Source organism: Anopheles marshallii, chromosome 2 (assembly GCF_943734725.1).
Source record: "Anopheles marshallii chromosome 2, idAnoMarsDA_429_01, whole genome shotgun sequence".
NCBI lineage: Eukaryota > Metazoa > Arthropoda > Insecta > Diptera > Culicidae > Anopheles > Anopheles marshallii.
In genome coordinates, this window is record NC_071326.1 from 55028530 (window position 1) to 55045437 (window position 16908).

At 37.3% G+C, this 16908-nt stretch overlaps 2 protein-coding genes across 2 annotated transcripts in view; one reads left to right on the plus strand and one right to left on the minus strand.

Annotated features, from left to right (window-relative positions):
• The window catches only part of LOC128707544 (uncharacterized), a 37385-nt gene that overhangs the window by 2893 nt on the left and 17584 nt on the right, over positions 1 to 16908 (minus strand). Inside the window, exons 5-6 of the mRNA XM_053802501.1 lie at positions 2536 to 2713; positions 346 to 482 (exon numbers count right to left, since the gene is read on the minus strand). Coding sequence (XP_053658476.1) covers positions 346 to 482; positions 2536 to 2713 — 315 coding nt within the window. The remainder of the gene's footprint in view (positions 1 to 345; positions 483 to 2535; positions 2714 to 16908) is intronic.
• Positions 11579 to 12328, plus strand: LOC128707546 (uncharacterized). The gene has a single exon (XM_053802503.1). The coding sequence runs from the start codon at positions 11579 to 11581 to the stop codon at positions 12326 to 12328; it is 750 nt and encodes a 249-aa protein (XP_053658478.1).

Sequence of the window (16908 nt, forward strand, 5' to 3'; positions counted from 1 at the left end):
CGCAGATCGATAATGATATGAAATCCGGTCGAATGCCAAATCCGTCGGTAAATTAAGCTTTATTTGCCCTTTTCCGCTAGTAAAAAACGGATGTGGTGGGATATAAAAGGCGAATAAAAACCGATCGATGCTGGCTGACTTGACACTGTTGCTGTTCAACGTTGCTTATTGGTTTCGGAAACCAAGCTGGGTCGATCGATCTGCCTGGTTGGCGTTGCCACCCACCGAGAGAGTGTCGAATGTAAATTGACTTTAGTTCTCCAGGGTCCTGTATACACGGTCAAAAATGGGAAGTTTGCAGCGATGGTGGTACGAAAGGGATGGGGGCATCTAGTGAATACTTACCGTTGAGCACATGCACGGAGATGGAATAGTGTTGGTTTGGTCCTATCGAACACGTATAGCTGCCGGAGTCTTGCCGATTGACCTTCGCTACAAAGAGCGTTGAATTGGCTCCTATGCTTGTTAAATTCGTTTTTACACTGAAAAATTCAAAATGCAATAAATATTCGCGAGTTAAAGTTGGTATTATGATTAGGAGAGTGCTTCTTAATGATAGGGAGTAATAAAGTATAAGGAAACTGATCGTTCAAAATATAGATGTATAGTTTATACTGGTTTATTTAAAAGAAATCTTTTAACTAGCCAAATTATAAATGGTCTTCGGAACGTGTGTTCTAGACATTAAATAAAAACTTTCACAGACTTTAGCAAGGGCAATCATTTTCGTGTTTCATTATGAATAAATTGTTTTTCAGGTTTCAAGAAAGACGGGCTGAGTGCTCATTAAGGGTTTGATGAATAAATAACGACTTAACAAGTGATTTTATTTTAGTAGCACAACTATTTGAAGCAGAACCACAGACTGTCTGTTCCAAAATGACCCTCCTGCTGGGTTTTCTTCAGAGCAGATATCAAAGGCAATCTCGAATGAAAGGAAGGTTAAAATCGTTGATGCATGTGATGATAGAATGCCAGATAGCTTTTAAGCTGGTTTCGGGTTTCTAGCAACTGGGTCTGAGTTATTTTCGTTTATCAGGATTTTCCAAAAAAAAAAACATGTTTGAAATCGTCGTTTCATAGATGACATTTTCACGGGTTTCTGCACACCGTAGCGTTATTTTCTCATTCGAACTCTTCTTAAGTGGCCAACAATCATACCGATAGTCGACAAACAATATAGTACGCATACAGCAAAAATAAATGGTTCTTTGCTTCAGACTTCTGGTCATTGTCTGACAGCAACAGATCACGTTGTCCTTTGAATGGAATCGGGTTGATTAACCGTAACTGATGGATGATGGATAAGAGGAAATATTCGTGATGCAGCATCGTTTGGCTGCTACAAATCTACGCAATACGAACATGATGTTTGCACTCAGAAAATGAATTTATCTATAAAATTGCTATGATTGCTAAGACTGGCATTTAAACCGTTAATTTTAATGAGATATGGAAGATGTCATGTTAGTATATATTATAAATATAAAATTATGCTTAGTAGGACTTATTCATTGACAACTTCAAATGACAACCTCGCTGGTTGGGAGCAGAATGTATGAAGACCAGAAGGTCTCCTCCTATGAAAATTAACAGATAAACCCAGGAAAAAAAATAGATTTTGATAGGACGGGTGAAAATGAACTCATCAAAGATTTTAGTTTGTGCACGAATTATCTGCTTGTAAGTTTTCCCAAAATCTTATATGTGTTATTGATATGATATGAAGTTACAGAGTTTTTTTGATGACAGAACAACACAAGCATCTATTACAACAAGCGCAGCACATAACATTTCAACGGCCTTTGAAGACACCCCCGCAGACATACTTAAATACAAGCTCATGATATCATGATGGCAGCGCTGCTTACGACACCGCCAGTACGACGGTATGAGCCAAGTACGATCCGGCCAGTATAACGTATGTCTTGAATATTTATTGTTCGATCATTGATTAATTTCAAAACTTTTTTCTAATGATAACTATTGTGATTAAGGAAAAAAGCATGATTTTAAATAAAGCAACCATTCTTTATAAAATTGCTTACGTAAAGCTATTTTAAGCAAAGTGGTTCGTGTCTCGGTACCCACACTGTACTATAATGCTATCTCATTTGCCTAAGTGTCGGAACTCATTGTGTTATGATGGAAGAGAATGGTAATTTCGGTGGATTTACAGATATTGCACAGGTATTACAGAGATCTGTATCCTTATTACTATAGCTTCACGTGAACATTCCACAGATGAGACTCATAATTGACCCATTAAATAGAAACAGATGAAACCCGCGGTAAGAGAATTACTGGTTGTAGTAAAATACCGTTCGTATTGTTCTTGTTTACAGGGTCTTGCAATTGAGTGAAGCAGCAAACCATAAATGAACCATTTCACGGGTGTACGAGTTGTGGCCGAAATCTGATCCACTGATCGTAAACAATCGACGTGACTTCTGGACGAATGGTATTTGAAGAAACATGGTAAGTGCAGTATGAATTGAAGTCAGGGAAGAAGAAGATGATGATGATGACGCTTACCTGATACCGCCTCGCGTTGTATCGTGATTGAGAATGTTTTCGTTGTGTATCCAGTAAACGACTGACCGTAACATCGAGATGTGTCGGATTTTGCACATCAGCTTTATCGTCGAGCCAACCTCATAGTACTTATCGTATAGTGGAGCACCTTCTTCGTCCACGATGGCCACTTCGGGTGCTATGTCGGGGTAGAACAGAAGGAATAGTCCAACGCGGGAAACAGCATGAGGGAACAGGTGAGAAAAGGGAAAGAAAGTTATAAATATATGGTTCTTCCGTTGTTTCTTGGGATGTTATATTCGCTAGGGATTGGATGGTACGACTCGCTTGAGATTTGTGCGTGCTTAGGTAATGGCAAAATTGCACCTTCGTTTGATGTAGGGCAGAAGGGTAGAGCTTCAGATTCACAGGTGCAGGAATCCTCCATGGTAACACAGTTTGTGTGCTGATACCTCAGTGAAAGCTTAAGGTAAAATCGACATTGAAATGGCACCATAAACAGTTTACAATCCCTACAAGCCTTGCGTTCGTAAGCTGAAGTCTTAGTGGATATAAAACAAACAAACTGTTCATGATTTGCTCTGTGCACTGTCATTTTGCTGCTACTAGTAGACTCTTCATATTTCGTTATGCAAACTATATTTATTCCACAGCCTGCTGGTAGTATTTAATTTATGTTATTTGCGTAGAATGATCTAAAAACTCGTCTTATTTTAAAGGTAATGCTTGTGTACAAAAACTTAGCGTAGTAAGACAAATAATTATTATCATTAATCTTTTTTCGTAAGAATGGTCAGAGCGTATCGAATTATTTTACCAAGTAGCCGGATAGTCAGTCCTAGTTACCAGCAAATGGTCGGAATGAGATTTTGGATCGGTCCTGCCGTGTGAAAATCGACTATCAATACACTACTGGACTGCATATTATCATGTGTGGATCATATATCAGATGAGTAATGGGGAACCCTTCCATTTGTGTAGGTTTAATAACAAAGAACATGTAAAATTATTTGATTCTTGATGCATTTATGTTAGGTGGCGTCCTGTCTGTTATATGCTGATTGTGCATTGGAAGTGTACTTTTCTAATATAATATATATATATATATATATATATATATATATATATATATATATATATATATATATATATATATATATATATATATATATATATATATATATATATATATATATATATATATATATATATATATATATATATATATATATATATATATATATATATATATATATATATATATAGTTAAGGTTTTGGAACCACAGCTTTATTGTCGAGGTTATTCTCGGGTGGGTGCTGATACCGATCTGATTTCGTTTGCGAGCCCGATTACAGATCAGGCCGTCGTGTCAGCATCCATCGCACGCACACCAGTGTAACGCAGGGTTCGGCAAGACGTACAGGACATAACTATATATATATATATATATTTTTTTTTTTCTGACAGCACTTAACAGCGAAAGATAGGCCAAGAACACTCGGGGTAAGGTGCCCCTTTCACTGTTGGGATAAAGAAATGTGTCCAAACTAATATTATTATTAATATTGTACTTTGGATTAAGATTGTAATAGATTCCAGCAATGTGGCCTGGCCTTCATGTTCAAAACCTTCACCCTTCATGAACAAATAACAGTGACCAAAGATTTATTGGTGTTGAATTGCCAGGATTCTATGCAATATTGTGAACGGATTACTGTATTATGTTATCCATGATGGAGACGCCCAATCTTTCAACATTTTATTCTGTTCTTCTTCTCTTAGTGTTCCCGTTCCTTCAAAGATTCTAATACGTGCATTTCCAATGAAGGTTAATGGGGTGATGATGAGAATAAACATCATATTTGTTTTTGAATTGGTCAAGGGTTTAAGATTTACTTACACTCAAACGAAGCGTGTATTCAAGTCGTACATTGCATTAACCATCTCGAAATGTTAAATAGTTTACTTTGGTATTGTAAGACATACTCATCACAAAAAACATAGGAATATCTCAGTTTTGATATTTTTCGTGCATATTTGAAATACAAAAACATGTTCAAGATAACATGGTAGTATGCTAGTGAGCAAAACGAAACAAGGAACTGTACCAAAGTGTAGGTGTTCTACAGGGCAATGTTGTTAAGTATTTAATTACACCTTCAATATGAAAGCTTTTTGAAAGAAAAAGCGTTAATTGTTTTCAGGATGTAAGTCTGCCAGGTGTAATTGTTGTTGAAGGGTAGCATAATAATGCCATGTAAGAACGGACCGCAGTTGGATAGAGGAATATGATGAAGTGTAAGCCCGCACCATGTGCGTAAAATCTTGGTGCAATGAGGTGGCAAACTAACAAAGAACTGTGCTCCTAACTTTATGCTCGCTCTAGGGACAAATGCACTTAGAACGGAAGCAAGTTTCCATGGACGGGCATATGTGTATTATCGAGTGCCGTTAATGTTAGGAGCAGTGCCATCCGATTGACAAACCTCGTTGCGAAGCCACACGGAAGTTCGTGCACCGCGGGGGATTAGTATGTAAATTTATGCACTTCACACAATAGCAGGCTCGGATGCTTAGTGCCGTCTTTAAGAGGAAGCAAGTTAGCTAGAAGAAGAAGAGAACCAGCTTAGATGGTTGGTTATTTATGGATGGCACACGAGGAATAAAGCAAACCAGTAGAAAATTTAACAGCTTTTTTTGTAGGAAACTTGTGAAAGAGTTGGTGATGATGAGCGAATAGAAGTGAGTTCATAATAGAAAGTTTTATAATCATGATTGCACGTGAAGAAAATTTGTTGGCCACCGGTATCTCGTTCATCATCGTCACGTTTATGATCAACGACATGGGTGGGAAGAAAAGTATGATCTTATAATTATAAGAGTTTAGGTTGGTGGTATTTTGGTTGCAATTCAAACTCTATAACAATGTGTCTTTCACAAACAGCTAGTATAGTCGTGAGCGAATAATAAAAATATGTACATCAGAGCACGTTTTCAAACATTTAAGTGAATATGTTACACGAGAAATATTTGTCCAAACCATCAATATCTAAATGTTTTTTTTAAATACCGGCATATAAAATATTTACAAGATTACTTACAAGGACAATTGCAATATTTGGTGTTAATTTTGCTGTACAATAGCAGTATTATACAGCTTAATTAAATTTGTTCTGGATAGACTCGCTAAAGTTTTCTCACATTATTAATGAGATTAACACGAAGACCACTGTTGGTTCGAGCATCTGTATACATTTCGTCACTACAACGAAACATGTGGGAATGCATAGTAAGAAATACGAGGGAATCCATTCCATCAATTCTGGAATCGTGGAGCGTAGATAGGGTTTATTTGGGTTTATTCTATTCGATCATTACTATGCGAGCAGTAATTATTAATGTGATCAACGAATGAAACTTTTCGCATTGTAATAGTGTAATCAACCCATTTGCTACTCACGCCGATTCGAATTTATCGACCGATATCATCTTGCATAAACAAATGGCACGCGTGGCTCCTCATTGGTGCGATAGATAAGAGTATTCTCCTTGTGGAAGGCTGACTATTTTGGCTGAATCTATAATTATGTGGCTTGCCAGAAGTATTATTAGATGTTCCATGTTTGAGAATGTAGTGGAAAGTACTAGCCAGCAACATGGTGAAAAATATACCATAATCTAACAAATGTAATATTTTTTGGGAATTAAAAACGGAAAAAGGAAAGTAAATTCATGTGATCTTTCGAAATAAAACGACGGTTGGACGAAGCATCGAAGCGTCAAACCAGAGTAGCCCTCATGTACGGCTCTCTAGAGGAAAATAAATGGTTTGTAATAAATTAGATTTAGCAAGTGTATAAGCATTCCACAAATCAAGTATCGCTTGGAGGCGACTCGATCGAAGGTTCTACTCGATCGATGTTGTATCGGGTTTTATGTGTTGTTAGTTTTTGTTTGTTTATCGTAGTGCAGAATGACTGGAAGCAATGCTAAACTTAAGATGCAACGGTAGGGACGGATAAACTCTCGAATCGGAACAAATATCTTTAAGCGGGCACGTGGGTCGAGGCAAGTATACACCGAGTGAATCGACGTTACTTTAGCTTGATTTGTTGTTTTTCTGGTTTCCATACACTTGCTTTTTCTTTTATGAACCATTTTCTGGGTCGTTAGTTGACTGCAAAATGGAAGCTGATAGCTTCCTTCCGGTGTGTGTGTGAGTGTTTTTTTTATGTGCGGCCATTTCGACAAGACAAAAGAGCCTCCAGCGTACGTTGCCCATCGCTTACGAAAACCTTGAAACTAAGGCGTTGACGTTCCCCAGACGCCAGCAACTAGGGCAATCAATGGATGAAAGAAGCTTAGGAGGTTGGCTATTACTGGGATAGGTATCCATCTGGCAGAAATAGTTTGCCACTCTTTCATCACTGCCCGTGCATCGTCTTTTCTAGTGCACTGAGGCAAAAGAAGAGGAGTTTTCTGCAGGGTTTAGATGAGATTTAAAAGTTAAGATGATGGGATGGAGCCTTCCTCCTACGGCTGTCGGTTTGGGACGAATGAGACTTTACGAGCAGCGAATGAGTGTCCGGAAGCTGCGGACAGCTTCTTGAGTGTCGAAGTAAACACGAGGGACGTGGTGATATATAGCAAGATTTGTGGGGTTTACAAAAGGCAGGAAGAAAGTGTTTATATGCCGTGTACCGTTAGGGTCAATCGTGATCGTGATCGTGATGTTGATCCCCGGCTAGGGATGTGTTTTTCTTGTTATTCGTTGAAATATTACATGTGTAGATAGAGATGGAAATCGTATGCGAAACCAAAGTTCGGCAAACCGTAGACAAGAAATGGTCGGAAAATTGAATGAAGCATAACAGTGGGTGACCATATTTTATACGTAAGCAGTTGAAACAGTGTGCGATGGTGTAGATGGTAGAATACAAAGGAATGGAGAAACGGAATTTTCTAGCGAGCATTTTACAGGAGGTAAAATAAAAGAATTACGTTGGCTTGATGAAATAATCTTAGTGATTACAGGGGCTTACATACTTCATGACTGAGATGAAAAAAGAAGTTTGAGTTAAAGATAAAGAGCATTTTCCTAGTATGATGACCTATTTACCGAAGGTATTTTGTTATGGTCTTTGCAATGTATGTAACGAAGGGAATTTGAGTTTTGAAAAAGTGTTGATAATTTTTCAGTAGGAAATGGTTATTTCAGATGTCGTAATTTGGCTGCTTGAACTGGTTTATGTCGTTTCGGGTGGATTTGCAGATGAAATGAATGTCTTATAGGACGAGGACCAATTTCTTTCAGTTGCCGTGATCGGACCTGCGTTACTTTATAACTTTAGTGCGGTATGCAATTCTTGGGTTAAAAAGCATGATTTAAATGGTTGATTTTCAAAAACCTAAATTTTGGGTGAATGGTGGTTTTTTTTGCTGATGTTGTGGAGTCACTGGAAAGCCACTGAACGTGTGTAAAAATCACACCAAGCAAATCGTAAAAAAACTAATCAACAATTTATCGTTTCTCTTTGATGAAATCATGCTCGCCGGTAAAAATCATACCATTCTCAATGTTTTAATGCAGTAACATTAATAACAGTGAATAATTGTAAAAGAAATGGTGTGTTGATGGATCGCGGAGAAATGTAGAAAATTATCGCAGATTGGAAATAAACCTGTATAATAGGCAACCGAAACATCCTCAAATTGCACATTGTCCTAGACGTTTGAACATGGTTTCTTGTTCTATCGCGGTTGAAAATGATGGGCGGTCATAAAAATTTGAGAGGGCCATAAAAATCGATTGCATCCATAAAAGCATGTTTTATGGCTTTTCTATAGTAGGTGAGGTTTTCTGAATTTTGTTAAAATTAGGTTTATCAGTTAAGGTAGAGATTTGGAAAACAAATCAATAGATGGAGATGGACAATATCTGATGCATGCCGGTGACTAATATCACAATTCAATTTTCGATAAATGTTTTAGTAATCTTCAACAATAATAACAAAATTATTACAAATTTTGAACGATTTGTACATGATTAGAACGCAAACATTTCGGTTGCTTTTTGGATATATTTCTTACGGGAATGAGATTGCCTTAGGAATGCTAAATCAATGTATAAACAATATCAGGATATTGCGTTTCTACATGTTTGCAAATGGCGTTATAGCTTTAATTTAAACACAAATTATTGGTTTTTCATGTCGTAGTTATTTGAAAATTACATTAATCTACTTTGCGTGTATAAACACTGCCCCAGCAAACCTTGTACGTTTAGGTACGACAATGCGAAGAAATTATTATGCTTCCTTGGTTTGGTGATGTTTTTTTATGCGGTTAAGCTTCGGTAGATGCTAATGAACTTGAACAGGAACGCAACGTCCTTTAAATTTATTACCAGTTTCAGAGACAGCTTAAAAGCTTTTCCAATCCGTTCGTTCGTCTTACTGTCTGTGGTATGTACCGAGAAAGCAGCGGAAAAAATTAAAGGAATAAATGAAGAACACATTATGAGAGCATCTGCTCGGGAAACGGAATAGTGAATTTTTGGCATAAATAAGTGCTCCCATAACCAAACGCTCACTACCGTTTTCTACTAAAAGTCTTCTTGGTATGGCAATTCCACTACGGCAAATTGCCGCAATCCTAACAACTGACTTGAAGGAAATTATTATAATTTATGTTTGGGCATGATCAAAAAGTTTCCCTTCCCTATGACGAGAGAGAAATATTTCCGGTTTTGCAAATGTATGGTTTGATATGTATGAAATATTCGACGTAATAGTTTTTAGATTCGTTTTTATTGAAATTTTCATATAGCTTGTGTCTATAGTGTCTAAAAAATACACAAACCATAAGAATACGTGAGAACTTTGTTCACAGCACTTGGTAAAATATATTAACTTCAATATAGGAAGTAAAAAAAGACAAAGGAGCAACAAAAGAATCAAAAGTGGACCGGTTGCATGTTTTTTTTTATTGTTGCTAGTTAGGTTTCATAAAAGAACCCATGCTTGCCGTTTGTTACTTATACTATTATTTTATAGGTCCGTTTCGAAATGCACGTTGTCGGAATTGTCCTTCTTTTTTGGTTAGGTGTTATCCGAGGACAACCAGAGGAAAGAAAAGAATAGGCTACATTCTGATACCGTTATCATTGTAGGTGTCACCATTCGTCACCTGGTCAAATAGAAGCGGAGAGAGATCGTTTACCAGTCGACTTGAACCCAGTCCACTCTTTTTGCTGCTCGGACAGATGGAACGTAGTAGCCGACCGCGGCGTTTCGAAGTTATCTTAATTTGCCTCATTAAGGGCTGAAAACGAACCCGACCTGGTAATGGCAGTGAATCATTTCTGGGTGACAGTTTTGCAGGTCAAAGGAGTTTCACGTTATTTTTTCTTCGGAAGTTGTTGAACGTAAATCATCACCTTTGCATTGTCTTAAGTGGAAGCAGGGTTTTGTTTGATAAGGAAGTGTGTACAAATCAGCGCTGTCACTGTGAAGCACATTCCAGCGGTAGTGATTTCAAGAAATAGCTGGGTGATAACGTTTGCAAGTGACAACGGAACGCCCTCTATCTTTTTCAACGTTAGCATTCTCGGTGGTCCGTAGTAGTAAAATCTTGTCTGAATTTCCGTTTACCTGTTGTTGGGAAAGGAGTATCATTTTTGGAGGGTTAGAACATCTTTAGAGACTGCTCATACCATACAGCATAAGCGGTTAGAACACGATTGTGACTCTGGTACATTTCACGCAGTGAACTACAGCAAAACCTCCAAGCCCTGCTACAGGCAGTTCAAGAAGAAAGAGTTGTAAGTCCTAAAGAACCGTGTTGGGTTGAGGCGGAAAATAGCATTTGTTGTGGATAGGGGACAGATAATGAAGACTGAAATTTGTGGAATTAATTACTAGAGATTGTTGTAGGAGATAATTTTCAATTAAATGCCACAATGGAGGATTTGCGTTCCATTTTACGGAAATAAACATGTTTTTTTTTATCTGAATACTCGCGCTTCTGTGTGGTTTCTGCAAGAAATATTACTGTTTTCTTTTAGATGTGTAGGATGCGTTAGTGTATATCTCTAAATTCAGTTCATAATGCCAATGCTGTTATATAAACCACTGCTGTTTATGAATATGAACATCGATAACGTTGTTGAATCAATGCAACAATCTGTTTGTATATGAAATAACGCTTCAATTGTACCTTCAATGACAATGTCTCATCAATGACCATCAATGATGGATGTTTTTTGTACGCCACTATACGTTGTGCTGCTGTAGGTGGACTACCGTTGATGTGGAATTGAAGGGAGCTAATGTTATTTTTGTGTATCAAATTATCTTAAAGCATGACCATCTCGCTGTGACACAACCAAAGCTAACGTATCCTATTTCGTACTGAAGCTCAGTTGATTCAGCTCCACTAGAAATGTGTTAGGGTTTCAGTGTCTTCGTGAAGGTTGAGTGCGTCACAAATTGAATACGTCAGATTGCCTACGACTGGAAACACTAGAGAATAGTGGGTAAAGAAGTAATTGATATTACCGATGTCCATTATGTTCTCCAAACTTTTAGCAGTAGTATCACATTACAACCGGAAGTGATCTCGGATATGTAAGTGTTAAATGTGTCGACTGTGAGTGTTAGTAGAGTAAAGATGATTCACCGCTAGATCTTACAGCAAAGGAAAGCATTTTCAAGAAGCATTAGTTGTACAGTGGTACTATATCTATAAAGTACTAAAATAGGCTGAATTGTTGTTGTGTATCAGAGAGCAAAAATTAAGTTAGAATCAATAAATTGACTTCATGTGTAATTGAAATGGATAGGACATCAAGCTTATGCCATATCCATAAAAATGTTTAAATAGGTGCATCAAAGACAACAATGATTTCAATGACAATTTCATCATAGCAATCGATGGTAAATGAAGTTAATTGATATTTGATCAGTCTGTAGCGAGTATTCATTTAATTAGCTGCAATTAATTGTCTTTATAAAAAATTAAATTCATCGGTGGCAGATAAAAATGGAACGTGCATTTGAAACTACGTACAGTCAGGATTACACACATCGGTTAGAAAACCGTCAACTTGCGCTGCAGCACAAAATAGATGAAAATCTTCCGAGCAGCTGTTTCTCACCAGCTTTAAAATGCACTGTCGCAGTTGTAGCAGACGATAAAAGTAAAATGAGTATTGACTTCGAATCAGAAGTAAAAAAGAAAGACTTCACCACGTGTCTTGCAAATCGTTTCGTCAAAAGTCTCGCCAAAACACATCCCGAGTTGTACGCTGATATTGAAAACTACCAGCCATGGAAGGAGCGCGCAGGTAATTCAGCACCGAAATCAAGCTACCAGGTGGATTTTGACCGGTTACCAGAGAGTGTGCCATGTCCCGGAAACAGTTTGGTGGAATCCGATCGATGGCCAGACAGGAAATATTTTCAACGAGGCTGCAATGGTAACACTTTATTCAACAGTGCATTGGAACCTAATTACACATCTTGCTCTTGTCAACTTTGTCCTATTGAACACCAAGAAGGAGACTCGAACAATACCGCTAGATATGGATGCGTGTATAGTATATCGAATATTCCCAAAAGTTATATAATTTCTAGTCATTGGCCTGATAGAGATTGGCAACGCAGCGTTACAAATCGAACGGAGTATCGTGATAGTGTCGGACGCCTCGGTGGGATATTGCAGCGTGAAAAGGTTCACGATCATAGTCGTTGTACATCTCAGCGAAATTGCCGGCATATATTTTGTTTGTAAATTATGTGTTACAAAAATTCCCGGTTCTATAATATTTCTAAAATGCTGCCTTTGGTTATTTGATATGTTTGGAATTAACCATACAAACAGCGTTTAAGGAACTGAAGCCAAGTTCTTCAATCATATACAGCAGAATCACTAAAAAGAAGCTGATTATTTTCACACAAATCATGTATAAAATAGAAATTTTATTTGTGCCTATGTTATAAAACTCAAGATAACTTGTTTTTATTTATTGGATAATATATTTTTCTCGCATATAGATCGTCTAAGCAATGGCAGCTAGTAGAATAGTTTTGACTATTTTAAGTGTTTCACCGGATGGCCTAAGATGAACTTAAGGGTTTTCTAGGAAAATTTTATCAAGCTAAACTCCCTAGAAAGTGCTCCATATTGTTTATAAACAATAGCTTCTATTATTAAAACACATGTGAATGCTTTTAGCGAGGTCCTGTCATCTTCATCTTCAGTTATGACAAGTAAAAAGCTCAAGGGCCGGTTATATTTACGTTCGACGTTCTACTGTAACTTGTAGTGGGGGTAAATTGAAAGTAAGAAAATAATTATTTCTCTTTGAATGTTTGCTGTATGTTGTTAAGCTGTACATCGAAAGATCCAAAAACATTAAACAAAATGCCTAATACGGCAAGGTGTGCTTGTACACGAATGATTGATCACAAACCAAAAATAAACCAAACTGATTCAAAAGGAAAGTAGCAACGGTACTACCCTTCCTTAAGATGTTCAAAAGAAGCTTAGCTCAAAAGAAGATAGCACCAGTATCGACCGTAGAGCTTGGTTACATTAGCCCTAATGTTTGATTTATAACACATTACCTCAAATGTATATTTCACGAAAAAATAGGAATGCGGTTGTGTACATCCTCTGTGTACCTTGATAGCCAGCGCAACGCATAGGTTGACTGTGATAGTCAGTTTTTTTTTTAATTTTTCGCCTTGTTGGCTGAAATAAGAATTGGGTGAGATGAACGTCTCTGATATGGTGGAAAGGTTAAACGCAAATCTACATTTCATAACCTGTTTCTTAATCTACCCTCTCAAGTGGCTTCTTGGAACAGTTTTGGAAGGCAAAACGGCAGAACGGATTGCCATTGGTCTTTTGACGGGAGCGAACTTTTCGAAAATGTGTTAAAACGAAGTGGATCACTTATTGGATGAAAGTGTCGTACGGAAACATGTTGGAGAAGTGTGAACGAAAATGGGGCGAACAAGTGCGCTTTTTTTTAATGTAGCTGCTGAAACGAAAGATCCTGTTCAAGAAACAATCCAATGGAAGTAAAAGCTTTGAAGCTATAACAGCAGTACGGAAAGAGTTGGAAAAAAGTGTCAATGATCATAAAGTTTTCGCCTGATTCGGATAGCGCCACGCTTTGGTGAAATTTTTCGGGTGATTTATTTTTTTTCTCGTTCTAACGCAGTGTGAATATACACGAAAGAGAGTAAGGCATGATTTTGAACACAATATTTTGGATGAGCTCTTTAAACTGTAATGAAACTGTGTGCAAACTGTACTGCTTGTATGTTGCACATTATATCGTTATAAACTGTACAGTGGTTGAAGATACATAAGATTCCTATAAACATCAAACATATCAAAGATTAAGTTATATATGGAATGTAACCTGTTTGCAACAAAAACAGAGTTTGTATTGAAAATTTGTTTTCTATTTCAGACAAATATTAAAAATCAACCAAGTACTGCTAACATGGTAAACTGCCACTTGGGTTTTTATTCATTCCCTATTTTCGTTATAACTGTCTAATATCCAATACACATTTTATAGTGCACGTAAAGTTGTGCTCATTGTAGGATTTATTGATAGTGTACTAGAAATAAATTTGTGAATTTAAGATTTCCATTTAGATTTTTTTTTGTTTAATTTTCCATGGGTGCAACAATAAAAGAAAGTGTCGCTTGTGGGTTGATTCAAAAATGGTCGTTGAAACTTGATAAACATCCAACAAAAAATCACCAAGTGCTAACATCATTAAACCATAACTTCAGTAATGCATTTTGCATTCGACTCCAACGGTACCAAATATAAAGGATCACCATGACGAAAAGCAGGAGTAAGAAATGTAAAGTTGCTGCAGCCAGCGATAAAAGCTGCTCTGTCGAGCGCCATTTAGAAAGATCCATGCCAAGCTCTTAAAAAAATCCCAGTCACTATGTGCCTTACCCGCCATCTGATATTCTCCGAATTGCTAATGGTTCAAGATCCAAAGAGGAAATGAACAAAATAGGAGCAGAAGTAAAAAAAATCAACTCCAAACAGCTTCTCATAATCGTCAAAATGGGCCATCCATTTGACTCGAATGGGCGAAGTAGTTGAGTGGTTGAGTGTGAGCTTGCTCAAAACCCAAGGCCACGAGAGGATTGCACAATCGTTGAATTATTTTCAGAGCACAAGGATGCAAGGACGGACTATCGTTTTTTTCATCCAACAGTGCACTAGTTTCTGAACTGGACTGGACATCTTTAAGCTTTCGCTTAGTACTTCGAGCATTACGACTGGACTGCAAATGTTACCTTCCAAGTCGTAAAGTGACTGTTAGTGTACAAAAAGCTATTACTTATGTTTCACAACTTTTCAAGTACGTCTAAGCTCTTGTACCAGCTTAGCTAGTGTTGTCGGAAGATGTTAAATCCCAGATTGGTTCCCGAATTGTTGCGGACAGACGTTCTTGTGACTGAAAAAAGTTTATATTCCGTTGTTAAAGCTGGGATGCTGTACAAAATATTGTAAACATTTTCTTATCGACTGTGTCATAATTGAAGCGCAAAAGAATAAATAACAAAGGTTTGTTTTACTTTGTTTGCGGGTGTTGTTTGCACTATGTTGCGAATAAGTGCAACGTAGTATTAGGATTGCATTTTGTTTAAAAGTTATTTTGGCAACAGTTCCAATTATGCTTGCAACTGTTAGCTCTGGTTCCCAAACGATTGATTGTACGAAAAAGTGCACACATTTTGAATGAAAAACAGGCTCGTTTCACATTCCTGGAGCTACGCCCAACTCATTTGCTCTACATTTCAGACATTTCCGTTCCATTTTTGGCATGCCCAATGTTCATACTTTATTGCACTGAAAATGGACATGCCAATGCTTATGTGTGAGTGTTTGAGTGCTGAATGTTGGAAAGAGAGAACAAATGTTCTAGGAATCCGTGAGGAAAATTACAATGTTTTACGGTATAACAACGGTCGTATTTGTCAAACCATGCAAACGAATACTAAATGCGCACTTCACTGCCTACGGCATAAATGACTCAAACGTACGGTTGCACACAATCTAAGTGGCTTGTAAATAAAATTATAAAAACCCATTTTTTTATAACAAAAAGTGTAAAAACTAGAGATTTAGAGAACTAGAGAGCTCTTTATCCTCGTTGGAAAACTCCTCGTGGGTTGATCGTAATTTGAATGTTTATCACGTTTCGTTTTCAAGGAAGAAATGCTATTAAACTTACTAATCTGGTTTGATTAGAATTTTTTTTATATTATACATTTAAGGGATTTCATAAAGACAACCCGGTTTGTCCATACGCTCAAATAAATGAGATTCAACTGGAACTGCGGAAAAAAGTAAAAATGATTTGATTGCCTTGCATAGCACGATTCAGAAAAAGATTTAGTAATAAATTGACGAATTACAACATTCCAACCATGAAGTATTTAAAATTTTTTGACTTTTAAATTTGATTTAAAAAGACTGTATAAGTTTTGGTTGGATGATAGTTCCAAAATATAAACATGTTGATCGTAAATTTGATATAAGTTCCATAAAAAACTGTAAATAAGTAAAAAAAAAGTTCATTGGGGCGCCCCGGAGTTGTTTTTCGGACTATTCCTGCGTACACAGGCCTGACTATCCAGCTTCTTCTTCTTAGTCTTCTTCATCTGGCTTTCTTTTACATTTTTTACCCGGTGCTGGATATTTAGTCCTGCGTACAGGGATTGGTCCGGATGGATTTTATACATGTCCTGTCCTGTGAAGACCGGTTGCCGCTACCAATACACCACCGAGCCGATAAAGTGAAAATAGTTGTATAATGAAATTGTAAAATTATGAAGAGTTTTTTTTTGTTTTTTTTTTCGTTAGAACGACCTGGCCGTATCGACTTATTTTACCACGTAGCCGGATAGTCAGTCCTTGCTACGGGGGATTGGCCCGGATGGGATTTTGCTCCGAACCGTTCGTGTGAAGACTGGCGCCGCTACCATCATGCCACCGGGCCGCCCCTTAAAATTATTAAGAGTTATTGAAATAAAAAAGGAAAAACTTCTTGTTTAATATGCTGATGTGCCTGCATTGTCATTCATAATAATAGTCAATGACGTTCCTTTGTTAAGATATGTATTTACTTGACAAAGCTTTAATACAGATAACTAATAGATTAGCGGTTCTGAGTAATGAATACGTCACAAAATGTCTATCCTATGGGGTCTATCCCATTCGGACTTGTGTGTAAGCTGTTCGTTAGGAAAGAGAAGGTTGAAAAATAACGGTTCCTACGACCTAATCTTCTTATTTGTCTCCAAGATCACCGTGGGCGTTG

Excerpts from the sequence above, each read along its gene's own strand:
- LOC128707546 (XM_053802503.1), top strand. The coding sequence starts at position 11,579 with ATGGAACGTGCATTTGAAACTACGTACAGTCAGGATTACACACATCGG.